This window comes from Taudactylus pleione, unplaced genomic scaffold (assembly GCF_031769625.1).
Source record: "Taudactylus pleione unplaced genomic scaffold, aTauple2 ptg000309l, whole genome shotgun sequence".
NCBI lineage: Eukaryota > Metazoa > Chordata > Amphibia > Anura > Myobatrachidae > Taudactylus > Taudactylus pleione.
In genome coordinates this window covers 7,326,354-7,342,299 of record NW_028284710.1, presented here as the reverse complement: position 1 = coordinate 7,342,299, position 15,946 = coordinate 7,326,354, and the positions used below count along the sequence as shown (strand labels likewise).

Genomic DNA, 15,946 nt, shown 5'->3' with positions numbered 1-15,946 from the left:
TGAAATAATAATCATTCATGTACCAAGTGCATAAATATGCCTCTAGCCTGATTACATTCCTTCTGCTGAGCTGTAAATTCAGATTAAATTATAAGCATGAATGATTTTCATTGACAAAACCCTAAATAACTGATCCATTTTACTAATCCAATTCATTAAGTTTAAACTTGTGTGAGAGATAATACATTACAATATAAAGTACATTCAGGGTTGCATTTAAGGACAAATATTGTATGCACTTATACATAAAATAAACTCAGCACACTCATTAGTAATGACGTGAACAGAACTACAATATCTAGCTGACTTTCAGGATAACATTAATAATATTGTCACAGCTTTGACCAATTTAGCATTGGTGTGCTTACTTGTTGCCCAGACCGTTGCAGAATGTCAGATATGTTTAACAATCCCTCTGTGTCGTTTAGTAGTAGCTAATCAAAAATAAAAACAGTCAATGCAATGCATTTCTACATTAAATACATTATTAGCTTAATAGTGGTTTAGATTAAAAGAGCATATTTACTTACAGAAAATATAAAAAGCTATTCTCTCCATTTAACTTCTATTGTATGTTTTACTCCAACACTCAGTACAGAAGCATAAAAAAATCTGCATCCAGGTGATATCAAACATCTGATTTTAAGGCTAAATTGTACTGTACTTTGTTTCAATATTTTGTCTCTTTTCCAGAAATAACCTAATAAGCATGGTGAACCACAAATTATGTAGATACAGGTTGAGTCTCCCATATCCAAAATGCTTGGGACCAGGGGTATTTTGGATATGGGAATATTCTGTATTTAGGAATATTTGCATACCATAATGAAATGTCTTGGGAATGGGATCCAAATCTAAACACAGAATGGATTTATGTTCTATATATACCTTATACACAGAGCCTGCAGGTTATTTTATACAATATTTGTAATCATTTTGTGCATCAAAAAAAGTTTGTGTACATACATGAAATTCATTTATGTTTCATATACACCCTATACACACAGCCTGAACACTATTTTATACTGTATTTTAATAATTTTGTGCTTTAAAAAAAGTTTGTGTACATTGAACCATCAGAAAGCAAAGGTTTCACGTTCTCAGTCATGCTAAAAATATTCCGTATTTCAGAATATTCCGTATTTCGGAAAATTTGGATATGGGAGACTCAAGCTGTACTACCATAGAATTTATAGTGCTTATAGGAAATTAATCGAATACATATACAAAATATCTGTTTGCAATGAATCTAATGCTAAGATTCTTTGAGTTTATTATGCCACATTATGTATTTTTGTTAAAATGGTGTATAGTCATCTAAACCATACTGGAACATATACCACTATAAACATATATTTGCCCCCACTCCTTGCCAGATAGGAAGGCATCTTTCTACATTTGTGTTTACTTTAGGTGCAAGTATAAAATAAAACTAGTGTATGCTCACATCTTGCAGTGTCACCAGTGGCCCAGGAGGACCAGGGGGTCCGGCAATGCTAAGGCCATCTTGTCCTTTCTCACCCTGTGTGGAATAAAGTTAGGTAAATCTTAATACACAACAACAGTTTAAATCACTTTGTTGCTTTACAATAAGACACAAAGGATAGTTTTTATTTTTTCGCTTCAATTATTTTGCAACAATATATTATCTGTTTACATTTAAAAGTATCAAGCATTGAAAACATTGCCAGTTTCCAGTAAGAGTGGGATGTAGCAAAGTTAATAATGCAGATAAAGGTTTACCGCAATACATATGGATCCCCATATGTATTAAAAAGGGTCCGCACCAGATATCAGAGATATCCGCTGCGGACTCACGGCAGAGCAGCAATGTGTCCATAGGCAGCAAGCTCCGGAAAGCGAAACTTTCCAAAACATCTGTACGATAAACAACGGAATAAAACATCTTCTGATGATGGAAATAGCTGCCAGGGCCAAGCCACATATATTTAACAGTTTAATAGCCCCCATAGAAACGATGGAGGCTGCTTTCGAGGTTGGAAATAGTGGGACTGTGGCAGATATTGGAGATATCTACTGGGGTTAATTTTTCTTAAATCCTGGGGGTACTGCAAAATGAGTTTCATTAATATTCCCTTTAATGTCCTGCTCTCAATAACTTTATACAATTTAATGCCATCTGCAAATATTGATACCCTACTTCTATGAGATCATAAGTAAAAACAGTGACAAAATTGTGTTTCAAAATACATTGATTTAATTTCATAGATGGTTGAATAACGGCTAATATGAGACATGAATCAATACTCTGGTCATTGAACCCCCTCCTAACATTTAACAGCAAATGTAACTGACAATACTGTATAAAGGTCCCGTGGCAGATATATTGTTTTATTGTATTGTAAAATAAAAATAGAGAAGCAGTGTCTAGTTTTCTCCAAATCTGTACAATTATCGGTGATATAGCGCCATGTGTCACACCTATTCTTATTTATATTGTCTTAGATTTGTTTTATTGGGTGAAACTAAAAGATTGACACAGGTAGCAGCATATTGTAAAGTAGTCAATTGTGTCACTATCCATTGCCAAATATTTTATTATATTAATTAATATTGTATTGGCTGTGACATTTACTGTACGTGAAAGTGTTTCTCTACGCTAGGTCATTTCTTCTTTATAGTGTGCAGCCATGGAAATTTCACACCATGTTAGCATAAATATATGGCCACAAAAATGTGCAAATTTTTATGTGAAATAGTTATATTGTATTCAATATGATATTTTAACACAGTTATTTAATTCAAGCCAACACACCATAATTTACTTTTCCTGAATTACTCATATATATGTATATATATTATATATATATATCCAATAGTGTTTCTCATTTTGGACATATGTTGAAAGCAGAACTGGACTATACTATTCTAATTTGATTCAATAGATACATCTTAATAGATACAGTGGATACATCTTATAAGAATATTACATACAAAATAGAGAATTTCCTGAATAATTGTTTAACATCTGTCATTTATAATGGATATTTTTATTTACTGGCATTCGGTCTGTTTTTAAGTAAAAATACAAGAACCTGTATATTATCTTCATAATGGGGTAAATTGTTAAACTATTAAAAACTAATAAATACTAGGGTCAGTGTGGGAAAGATGTGGATCTTATTACAATGCAGTTGTTATATTTTAGTAATTCGATTCCAATTATTGGATCCAGATAACTCTGAATTTGAAACATTCCAGATAATAGATCTTACAACTATATTGCTATGTGTACAATATTCATGCAAAAAAGATCTGTAAGCAATAAATACATTATTGACTCACCTTTTGTCCTTGTTCACCCTTTTCACCTGTCTTCCCCTAAATGATACCAGACACAAAGATAAGTTTTAGCATGAACATTTTTTAGTGTATAATGAATGTATTTCTAATCGGGGCCGGATTAAGGATTGTGGGGACCCCTGAGCAACAAAGTTGTGGAGACCCCCTCCAATAAATTGTCCCCTCACCTTGTACCCCTCCAATATGGGCACAGTGCTGCCCCTGTTGACCTCCTCACAGACCCCTGCTGTCTCTCCAGCCCAGAGTTCCCCAACCACAGTGTCTCCCCAGCGCTCAGTCCCCACACTTACCTTTTCCAGCTGCTCGCCGCGGCTCCTCCGCTGCCTGCTTTGTCTGCCTTTCAGCAGGTGCAGCACTGCGTGACATCATGACGTCAAGCGCGTTGCACTGATTAAACAAAATAAACTTTATTGCACCGGAGGTGGTCAGTGCAAAAAGGTTACAGCGTCTCCCCGGACTGTCCCCGTACAGTTACCTGCTTGTCCTGCTGATTATGTAGCAGCGCAGGCAGCAGTACACCTGTGCATCTAGTCCCCCCATCGTCGGGCCTGTGTGTGGGGATCCTGTCCCCCCCCCCTTGATCCGGCCATGTTTATAATTGCAAGGAAAAAAGGGCAGAAAAGTACTCTTTTGTTTGGGGCACAATTTCTATCTGATTTATTGTTAGAAAATATAACTTTTATTATGTATATTTAAAAACAAAATAAATACTTGAAAAAAGAAAGATAGAATACACTAGACAACATATAATATCATCAGAGGGCAAACTATTAGAACCTCAATGATGTTCTGTTAAATGGTCAATATCATCATATGCCATTTAATCAAATAATACGTAAGCATATACAATCGCTGAAATTAATCAATAATCATTGTAGCAGACCAAGGTGAAATATTTAGAGACAAATTACATATATTAGAAGGGATATCGTCACCTAATATTCACATGAACATATTTAGGCCACAATGATACCAAATAATGAGGGAAAATCAATCTTAACAAACTAGTCCGTCTCACTATTTTAATTCTGTTACAGTAAATAAATATACTGTGCATTATATCAGCAACATTTCAATTTGCATATTATGAAAAAAACAATTAATCTAGTTACCAGCAGTGGTCATATATAAATATATACATCAAGGTGCTGATTTAAAAACATGTGAAATATAAATGCATGGATCTGCATGATTTCTCCCAAAATTCTCAGTTTTATATATATATAATAGCAGAGAATGTGTCTCCAATTAACATAATACAATAAATGCAGACTGAGGTGAGAGAAGACATAGAATATGCATATTATATCAGGTATAAATTGTAAAGAAAAGAGGGTAAAAAGTTACCACTCACTATTAGTAAGGGGATAGATAGGTGGCTGCTGTGTCCCATGTACATATGTAGTTAATGGGGCATGAGCGGACCTACCACATATACCATGAGGGTATGATACAGTAACTGGCATCTACTGTTCTCCCCCCCCACACCCACTGTAAGTCTGATGTTTCAGAGCAGGCTCACTGGTGGGGCAGTAGGAGAATGAGAGTGCCTAGAAGATATAACCAGAGAATAGAGGTGAGGTAGGGGTGTCAATTAATGCTACTACCTGATATGTGAGAGAGATCTCTGAATAACTGGTGAGCAATCACTAGCATCCGTACTGCACCAGAAGGAAGATAGGAGGGGAAAACAGCTGATCTGCAATACACACTCTCACCCCACTGATATAGCAATACAGCGCAGTGAGAACGGTAAATGAGGCGCTGCAGTCAGTGATCCCTGGGGGAGATGTATACTAAGCTCTGAAAAGTGATCAACTTGAGAGTGATAAACCAGCAGCCACTCAGCTCCCAACTGTCATGTTGCAGGCTGTCTTTGAAAAATGACACTTGGGAGCTGATTGGCTAGTGGCTTATCTCTGGCCAGTGGTTTAGTACATCTGGCCAGCCTAAGAAATAAAAAGTACCTGATACTAATGGTATGCTGCGGCGGTGGTATGTTCCAGAGGGAGTCTCCCCGTGCACATACAAGACACGCGTTTCACCTAACTGAAGGCTTGTCAATTCACCACGCATTCCATCCTGCATTCACCTGCATGCTGTTGACAGTGACGGCATCCCATCTGACGTGCAGCACATCAGTTGGGTTGACATTGCTGATGATGCATGTGAACGTGCGATTGAGGGTACACACCGAGCGATATGGACGATATATATCATCCAAATCCACATTGGAATAATATATTGTCCAATATATCGCTTAATGTGTGCCCGGCCCACTGGCCTTTATTACATAATAGCTGTTGCATGTTGCAGGAATGGGAACTTTAAAAGGAAAAGAACTAACAACACAGTTGTTTGTTTAAATCAGGAAAGCAGTAGGAGATTGTAACGTCTGACCATTGGAACCAGGTGAAACTGCACTGGTGTCATTAAAACTACGATTTATGTAAATGGCTAAATTGGGAATAGAGAATTCTCTCAATATCCCCTTCTCCTATTGACATAACTTGAGAATAGACTGGAGATATTGTAATTACTTTTTGAATCATATTTCCAAAGTACAGTTACTGGGATCATCTTCTTATGTGACCACAGTAATTGTCATTTGTATACTGAACCCACTGGCAGATCAGGTAAAGTATGTATGGTAAATAGAGAAAGGGCACAGCTTCAACAGATAGAAAGATAAAAGTAAGCAAGCATGCAGAATTTACAGAGTTTTTTGTTTTATTGTCTATTGATTTCTGATAAACATAGTAATGTATAGTACCAATGTAATTCATACACTGATACAATGTAGTTAATTCCCATAGATTGTAAGCTTGTGAGCAGGGCCCTCTAACCTCTTTTTCTGTGTGTTATTATTAGACATGAGTGGTTTGGTTTTGGCTCGGATCTTCCCACCAAGTTGGATCTCAGAACGAGGCAAAACATAATCTATCACTGACATCTCAGCACATATTTCCATGAAGGATGACGTTTGTCCGTGAAAGATTATGTTTTGCCTCGTTCTGAAATCTGAACTTGGTGGGAAGATTCGAGCCAAGACCGAACCGCTCAACTCTAGTTATTACTCAGCCTTGTTTTACTAATATTTTCATCTTAATTGTAAAGTGCAATAGAATATGCTGGTGCTTTATAAGTAAATGTAATAAATAAGTGATGACATGCTGTGTATAACCACTACTAACTACAAAAGACTTTCTCGCAGTCTGTAGTACAAAGTGTCATTCCTGACTGGCACCTTCCTAATGAGCTGTAGTAGTCTCTGACTCCAGCCTTCGGGGGAGAAAGGAGCATCCCAGTAGTCTGTAAGATAATATATATGATAGAAAAACCCCAGCGTTGTCCTGGACACAATTACTTTTGAATCCTGTAAAGCAGGGAGGATGGGTTCTATGTGCAGACTACTCAGTACAGTCCCCCTCCTCTCTGTGGTTCAGTAACTCTGGCATTGTGCCAGAGTCTACTGCACATGCGCAGGCCTCTGGTAACATGGTGCCTGCCCCATGGTCCTGGGTGACAGGTTTGGTATGGGATCCCGACGGTCAGGATGCCAATGGTTAGAATACCGAGAGCGGCATCCCGACAGAATCCCGCACAGATTTCTGTAAGCATTATAACACTTACCCTAACCCTCCCTTTAACTCTAAATCTCCCCCTAACCCTAATACTTACCACCATAATCTGTTGGTGTTCTGACAGTCGAGATTCCGCTGTCGGTATTGTGACCATTGGCATAGTAACTGTCGGGATGCTGACTACATCCCCTGGGGACGTCTCTATAATGGCCGCTGCACCATTTTCCCTGTGATCTGAACTGCTACTGCAGCACCAAAGTGGATCTCTGGAGAGGTAAGTATTAAACATGTGTGCAGGGTTTGCGTTGTGGGCTACCCTGGACCCAGGAGCCCATTTGCTCCGCACACCCATGATTTAAAGGTAGAAAGTCCAAACTACATATGGAAGATTTCATTAATCACACATTATAATCAGTCAGCTCATGCATGCAAAATCAATCACCATCTTAAATAAATCGCATAGAATTAGCATATGCAAGTTGTTTGGTATAATCACATCAACCTACATTTAGTTATCAGATACCAATCAATTATTAGCCATCCAATTCCTAAAATTTCTGTAATTTCCAGAGACTTGTTAGTAAGAGAAATATATGCACATTTGCTGATATCCTTTAATCCTCAAATCCTTTTTAGGGCCGTATTCAATTGCCAGCGAGAAGATGTTTTCTGCGAAAAGTTCTCGCCGGTGATGTAATTTTGCCAGGTGGAAACTTATCCCTGTATTCAACTGCAAAGAGTTTCCACTGGTGCGAAAAGTCTGCGCCTTGTAACCAGCGGAAAAGATATGCCTCTGAAAGGAGGTGGAAAAAGTGCTGAATTCGGGGTTTGAGGTGCAAAGTTGCGGCAACACCCCTGCAGCCTTGGGACAGTCCCCCAAAGGTAAACTGCATAAAAAAAAACCTCTAGAACACCCCAAAAAAGTACTTTCATTTTGGGGGCGAAAAAAACAAAGTTGGGGGACAAAGTTAAAAATTAGTGAAATGAGCTCCAGGGGGTCCCCCAAGTATGCCCCAGGTTTTCTTTTTTTATTGCAGGCGATTGCTGAAGGTGCGTTTTTTAAAACCACACTTTAGAGATTTTTTACCATGCTTGCACCCATTTTCATGTACCCCAAATTTGCTGGGACTACTTATTTTTGGCAAAAAAACCCCCTGCTAAATGCTATTCTTCACCACTTGTGCAAAGACACTAAATAGTACCAATTGAGAGCATTTAAGCACCCCAAATACCTTTAGCAGGGCTATTCGGGGGTATCCATAGTGATCCCCCATGTCAGTGCATCTTTTGTGGGGTGTCAGGCCGATTTCCCCAAATCTGACAGCACTTTTCACCAATTTGAGTTTCGCCGGGTTACGTTTTTGTGTCCTTTGGAATTGAATAGGGCGAAAAGCAGTGACGACAGCGATACTTTTCTGGAGCCAAAACTAGCAATGATGCACCATGCGAAAAGTCTGGGACTTTTCGCCTGTAATTGAATACGGGCCTTTGACTTGTTAATAGAAGCAATTGTCAATAAAAAAATGTCTTTGTCTATTTTTTCCTTATTAAACTCCATATGTGAGTGTTGTTAGTAGAAAGAGTTTCTGCCTAGTCAAGCTTGTCTTTAATGGTAGTATAGGTAGTCAGTCCAACTACATAAAAATCCAGCAATACAGACAGAGGCCCTGATTCAGAGCCAGACGCTCTGACAGAGCGCTCGCTCTGAATCAGGGTGTCATTATTTTTTTATGGAGCGGCCTCCTGGCCGCTCGCATTGCTGTGGGTTGCCATCCACAGCTAATGCGAGCGGTCAGGATGATGGTCGCTATGGTCAAGACCATCGCAACCATCAGGCTTGCGACGAGACCCTTGTGGTAGGGTCTCGTGGCCACAAGCCCCAGAGAGCTTAGGGCTCAAACAGAGCCGAAAGCTCTCCCACTGACATCACTTGTGATGTCCCGCCCCCAAACAGTAGGCGTTCTCATGGGAACGCCTCTGTCTGGGCAGCCACCCCCCCGGCCCGCCCACCAAAGGGGGCTGGCTGTCACTCAACATCGACAGCACGCCCCCTTTGGTGCGAGACCCGGAGCAACGGATTGCCCGTCGCTATCCGGTTCTTGTGCATGCGCACGATGGAGCCGGCTTCGTTGTACGCATGCGCTCTGGGCCACCATCGACCGGGTTGCGAGCACTCAGCGCTGAATCAGGCCCAGAGTTCTATCAAATGGACCTCTTTATATATCAGCTCCTTTTTAGGCTTATTTAAACGTAAGTACGAGCAGTCCAGCATATCATATGAAACTTTCCAAATATATGTGCTTTCTGAACCTTAGCACGCACAGGGTCTGACTTAGCAAGGATCGCTATTGCGATTGCGGTAGCAAATTGCGCCCGCAGTTCTGCTGTGAAAGTATGCTAATAACTGCAATTGTAAAGCACTCTCATTGACAACAAGTAGACAACCACTTCCCCTCTCGCACATCCGTAATCAATTGCAATCCAGCCAAAACATCGGTAACATCGAAATTCATTGGAGCCACTCGCACATTTAAGGCAGGACTGACCCTACAACTAAATTGGTAACTTTCCTGCATGCAGTGAGAGCTCACGCTGCATATGCCATTGCAGTGGATAATTTATGCATGCCCCTGCAACGGCATTCAAACGCACTGGCACTCCTGCATTTCTTTGACTACCCCCTACGTCACCACCCCCAAACGTTGGTTTCTGTCAATCACTCTGCAATGGTTCTGCATAGTCATTGCAATCGTAGTCCCATTCGCATGGTGCCTTTGCGCACATGCACTGCGATGCATGTGCAGTGCGCAACAATCGGCCATCTGTGTACGCTTTAGCAGTTGCAATCCTTGCTGAATAAGGCCCACAGTCCTTAGTCATTTAAGGGTACAAACAAGTTCCTTGTTTTACCTCATGCTGTTGGTGTGTCCTATTGTGCAGCTTAACAGGAGGAAATATATCAAACAGCAGGTGCTTCCTTTCTGAACGAGGAAGTGCAGCTCAGTACTTAGCAGCTCCTCCACAATCCATTTGAGTTCACTATAAAACGTTTCTCCGCCTCCAGTGTATATCAGTGGCTTCCTCAGACCGATCCTCTATTTATACCTTGGTTAATGTTGCCGTTCATCCGGTTCGCGCATGTGCTGTACACGTCATGCAGTTCAAGCCTCTTTTTAGATGGCCTATATTTATACCTTCTGGCGACCATATTTAATTAGCCTCACTATTGATTGTGGCATCCCGGTATTCATTACCCCGTTGGCCATCTATCTATCGATATCTCCAAGCCTCGTCTCAGATATTATAAAACCAGCAGCCATCTTACACTTTTTTAGTATGAGGATTCCCAGCGGCCATCTTTGTGTAGAACCTAATTACTAGAACTTTTGTGTAAACCAATTACGAATTGTATACTAGTATGCTTTCACATATATTCTATAAAACCACAAATCCTATAAAATCTCTTTATTATTCCATATATATTCTATAAAATCACACATCAAATTGCATATATTTTTCTTATATTTATCTTATATTTATCCCTTTCACTGACCTTATTGTCACATATACAATTTACGAAATAATAATAAAAAATAATAATAATAATATTCATAATCAGAATAATCATAATAGATCCATCATTCCTATATTGTCACTAGTTTTTTAACTATGTCATATAAGTCAATTTTTCTAATAAACTAAACTTTGGAGAAGGTATACCCATATTTATATACAGTACATATATAATTTAATTAAAAAAAGGAAGGAGGCTATAGGGTATTGAGATCAATTGTGTCATTTAAACCTAAAAGGCACCAAGGTATGGAGCCTGAAAATCCAATATGCCTCCCTCCTGCACAACCTTGCAAAATGATCCCCCTTCCTTATGGTGGTTCTAATTTGTTCAATAGCTTTAACACTAATCTGTTCTAGGTTCTCTGTTGGGCATTCTGAGATATGTTTGTGCAAAGTATTATTTTTTTAGCTTTTTTTGAATATTCCGTTAGTGTTCCATGTATCTAACATGCAAAGTTCTTATGGTATGACCAACCTAATGCATACCACACCTGCATTGTAAAATATAAATGACGAATGTGGATCTGCAGTTGATGAAGGAATTAATCTGAAATTTCTCTGAGTATACGTTAGACTTACTCTGTGATTTTTCTTCCCGTGTGTTTACAAGTGTCACAATATTATTTTTCCACACTTGTGGAACCCTTTTGGTTTTTGAGGAATCCAGTTATTCCGTTCTTCTATGGTTTTCATCTTTTTAGGCTTGCGGCTAGTTTAAATTTCAAGTTATCTGCATTCCTGAAGATGACATTATCATTTAATTCTATCCCGTTATTCAGAACCTCATCTAATTTTAATAGAGGGAGATTTCTCTTAATTGTATAAGCTTTTGTGTTAAATTTAGTCACAAACATCATAGACCTGTCTTTCACTGTAGATTTTTTAATTGTCTTATCCTTTAATAGAGACCTATCTATTATTCCTTCTGGAGCTCAGTCTAGTATTTTAGTAGGATAGCCTTGTTCCAAAAATGATTTATAGAGATTTATTTCCTGTTTAGAAAAGGCTTCCATGGTAGAACAATTCCTTTCTAATATTATTAGGAATTGACCTTTTGGTACATTTTCTTTCCATTGTTTATAATGGCCACTTTTATTGTTCACGTATCTATTCTAGCCAACCTTTTATACATAGGTTTCTGTTAAGCTGGGTACACACTGACAGATATATTGGTGGATCAATTGATCGGCCAGTATATCTGGTGCCCGTCGGCCAGTGTGTACCAGTGATATGTCTGTGAATGACATTGTGCACAGACATATCACGTCGACTGTGCTGTACAGCCATTGGGCAGATATATCTGCAGACGTATCTGTCCATTGGCAAGTGTGTGTACGGGCAATCAGCCGACTGCCTGTACACATGCAGTCGCAGAAGCGGGGAGAGGGACGGACCCACCTGCCCAGCCAGCAGGACCCGCTGCTGCATGGAAGATGATGGTCGTTCAGTGTATATGAACAACCATCATCTACAGCTATATCAGCAGATTATATATATATATATATATATATATATATATGCTAGGTGTGTACCCACTTTTAGATTGATATTATCTAGCATAGTGAGTGCAATATCCAGAAAGGAAAACTGATAGCCTGTAAAACAAAATCCCTCTAATTCCCTGTGACAGATTCATCCATTGATAGGAAATAAAGCAGTAGAATTTTATCTATCTCATGATTGATGTTTCATACAATTCAACATCACAGGTTACAAAAGAGTATCTTGGTTTCCATTTAACATTCTCAATCAATTTCAGGAAGTGTGTTGTATCTTTAATATATGATTTGAGATTTTTAACATATTTCTGTAGGGAACTATCTACAAGGAATGAGAGGTTATTCGTCAAAGAACCCACTCTCAAAATAATCGGTCACCCCAGTGGACAACTTAATGATTTGTGGATTTTCCGTAAATAATAAAAAGTGGGTTTAACAGGGTGTGCTGAAAACAGAAAACTGAAAAGTTTCCCTAGATATTGCGCCCACTGCCAAGGCTCGATCAAGGAGTTGTTTAAGCTCTATGTGGAATCTATTGGTGGGGTTCTCAGACAGTTTCTTATAGAATGTTTTTTTCCTTTGATTGTCTCTATGTCTCTTTTAAGTAATCAGTGGTGTCCAAGATTACATTTCCCCCCTCCCCCTTTATCCACTTGTTTCATTGTAATATTAGGAATACTAGACAGATTCCGAAGAGCCAACCTCTACTTACTATCCAAATTACTCTGTAACATAACCTTCGCTGCTTTGTCGCATATTTTCCTAAGCTCTTCCATAGTGCTCTTATAAAAGCTTTCAATGAAGGGTCCTCTATATTGTAATGGATAAAAGTCAAATTTCACTTTAAATCTATTTGTATCTATTTCTTTCGCATCATAAATCAATTTTATTTCGTCCCCGTCTGTAAAGTAGTAAAGACAGTGCCTCATCATCTGTTTTATCTAGGAAGATAGGTCCCTATCTCTCCTTTCTTATTCATAGATTTTAAGGCAAGACATATCTATTTAAATCAATAAAAAGGTCAAATAAATTCATATTAGATAGTGGGGCAAAGTTAAGGCCCTTTTCTAGTCTTTTCTCTCCTTCATTAAGAGTCCTTGAAGACAGATAAAAAATCCCCTTTCCTTTTAATTTATCCATAATTTTTTTTGTGGATTTTCTTCCCTTTCCCCTAGTTCCTCTAATTCTCGATCTCTTAATTCTTTTTACTGACCTGCCTGATCTCAATTGGTTTCAATTTGGCCAATTTGAATCCTGTATCTGTCCCCTAAAAAAGGGTTCTCATTTGGGGATCTCCTATGTCAATGTGTAATTGGATGGGGTGATTAAAAATTTTGTAAAGCTTAATTTCTATTCTTTAGTGGGAGATCTTTGTCCCTTACTGGTTTAGTTCTTTTATATGTGTCCCATTTCTTTTGGTCCTCATCTCTATGGACACCATCATTACGCCCTGGATTCCTCTCATTTGTAAAAGGATTAATACCACTATTAGATCTATCCCTCCATCTAGGGTTCGACCTTATATAAATTCAAAAGTGTTTTTTTCTGTTTGATTAAAGTTCGATAATTTCCTTTATAGAGAGCTGCAGTTCAGCTTGTTTTATTGTCACTAGTGAGACCAAGCGCCCCCAATTTTTTTTTCTTCTTGTGAGCTCATGCTTGCGCTCCCTGGTGCCTAAATGGCATGGCAAGAGGCAAGACTACTCTTGCCAAGTCTTATCACTTCTGGCCAGTGTTGCTGACTGGGGACTTTTTCTTGCAAAATATCCAAAAAGAAGATTGTAATGATAGTTAGCGATCTTAATAAATAGACCACTAATTGGTAAAACTAATTATAAAATGATTGCTTTGTGATACCATAAACTACTTTGTCTTAATGCACTTTGGCTTCTTATTTGGGAAGCATTGTTTTTAGTTTTTTATGTCCCTCTCTCTAACTACCAAAATTATCTGATACTGCCAGATTGTCAATGTTCCTAGGAATTTTTTAAAGGGTAACAGCGGTTTTTTTTTCAGTTTTTTACATATTTCAAAATGGCTAGGGAGAAGTGATACCTTTAATTATACCAGGACCTACTACCTATGTTGGCAGTCCATCATGTGATTTACACAAGTTAAAAGTAGAAAAATGTATAACAGGACAAACCACATTTCCAGCAAGTCCTTCTTTCCCAGCTAGACCTTGTAGACCTTGTTCACCCTGTGTAATGAAAGAGAAAGTTTGAAACCGCAAAATGAAATTGTGACTTTCTAAAAACAATGTAAAATCGGATAGTTTGTCTCTCACTGAGTGGGAGAGATCCTATGCAGTGATGCTAATATACACTGCTGCTTCAGATTGGTTTCTCAGTGGTAAAGGTGAAATGGAGTCTCAATAAAATGAAAATGTTATCGTCAATAATCAGCAGTGTTCTTGGGAAATAGACACTTAGGCAAAGACATACTACAACACTAAACTCACAGGATCTCATGTGTTTTCTAATTCTGGGACTTGCTAAGTAGCTCGTTGATTTGTTGAAAGCACAATATCTACTATTAGTAGCCCTTCTCATTACTATCAGTAATATTAAGATTAAGGCTAAAAAAAGTGGAAACGCAGCTTTCAATCAAGTGGCATCTCAGCAGCCAGTATATATTATAAATGAGTCAATTTACTACAAAATAATAATCTCCTTGAAATTATAATGCATATGCAAACTAACAATAATTAAAATGAGTTTAAATAAAAAATTATCATACTTTAATTTGATATTATCCATTATTATAATACAGGGTGTTTCACTTGCTATTGGCCCCAAAGTTTGTCTTATAACTTTTAAAGTAATTGAGGTAATTTAGTGAAATGTGACACAACGACACCTCATATATGTGTGTTATGTGCTGATATGAACAGGTACACAGCTGAACAATGCATATTTATTGTCCAAACGTACTGGAAAACTGAGTCAATAAAGGTTACTGACTCACGTAACACACAGACATGATGAGTATGCCTCAGTACACAACACCACTGTCAGAAGCAGGAATACCTACTGACTAGCAGTGGCGGCTCCAGAGGTGGGGCTGCAGCACAGTCCAAAATTCAAATAGAGGAACAACACCAACTGCCATCCTCACTGGTTATATCCTCACTGGCAGTTAGTGTGGCTCCCCGATTTAAATTTTGGACTGTGCTGCTGACTAGTGTGGTGAACAGCTGGCCTTTATGTCGCGCATGCGTGAACAGCTGGCCTGGATGCTAACGGCAAACACTTTCAACACTTGCTATGACTTCCTCATGTTTCTCATAGACCAAGGTATGTCTGTGTCACATTTCACTAAATTACGTCAATTACTTTAAAAGTAATAAGAAACACTTTGGGGCCAATAGCGAGTGAAACACCCTGCACATATATCAATAATGTAATAGGTAACACTATCAAATGTTAATAAAAATAAGCTCTCAGTCTATGATAATCTAAAGTGGTATATATATATATATGGAGCTTGCAGCATACTTGCCGACAATCTGGCTGCTCCTTCCGGGAGGGAGCAGCAAGATCGGCAGAACAGGGGGCGTGGCCGGCTAAAGGGGACGGGTCCAAACGAGCTGAGGTCGGTTTGCGGGCGTGACAGGGGCGGGGCCACGCGATCGCGTCATTTTAGCCCCGCCCCCGCTACACAATGCAGTAAAAAAGGCATTGCGAAGCAGGGGGCGGGGCCAATATGACGCGAATCGCATCAGAGCCTCCCCCGCTGCGGGGGTTTATCTGTTATTGGGGAGGGGGGTTCGGGGGATAGGCGGCAGGCGGGAGGCTTGCCTGCTTTTCCGGGGGGGCGGGAGCTGCACCCGTTTATCGGGAGGCTCCCGCCCGAATCGGGAGGGTAGGCAACCCTGGCTTGCAGCACTCAAAATGTGTAGTATTTCAATGTGGTGCCAAGGTCCATGAAAAATAATATATACACTCACCCAATCCGTGAAAT

The 15,946-nt window shown here is 39.1% G+C and overlaps 1 protein-coding gene across 2 annotated transcripts in view; it reads right to left on the bottom strand.

Annotated features, from left to right (window-relative positions):
* COL15A1 (collagen type XV alpha 1 chain) overlaps positions 1-15,946 on the bottom strand; it is a 432,564-nt gene that overhangs the window by 94,643 nt on the left and 321,975 nt on the right. For both annotated transcript variants that reach the window (XM_088442332.1, XM_088442333.1), the window contains 4 exons: positions 14,130-14,183; positions 3,307-3,342; positions 1,448-1,522; positions 369-434 (listed from right to left, as the gene is read on the bottom strand). In XM_088442332.1, coding sequence (XP_088298458.1) covers positions 369-434; positions 1,448-1,522; positions 3,307-3,342; positions 14,130-14,183 — 231 coding nt within the window. The remainder of the gene's footprint in view (positions 1-368; positions 435-1,447; positions 1,523-3,306; positions 3,343-14,129; positions 14,184-15,946) is intronic.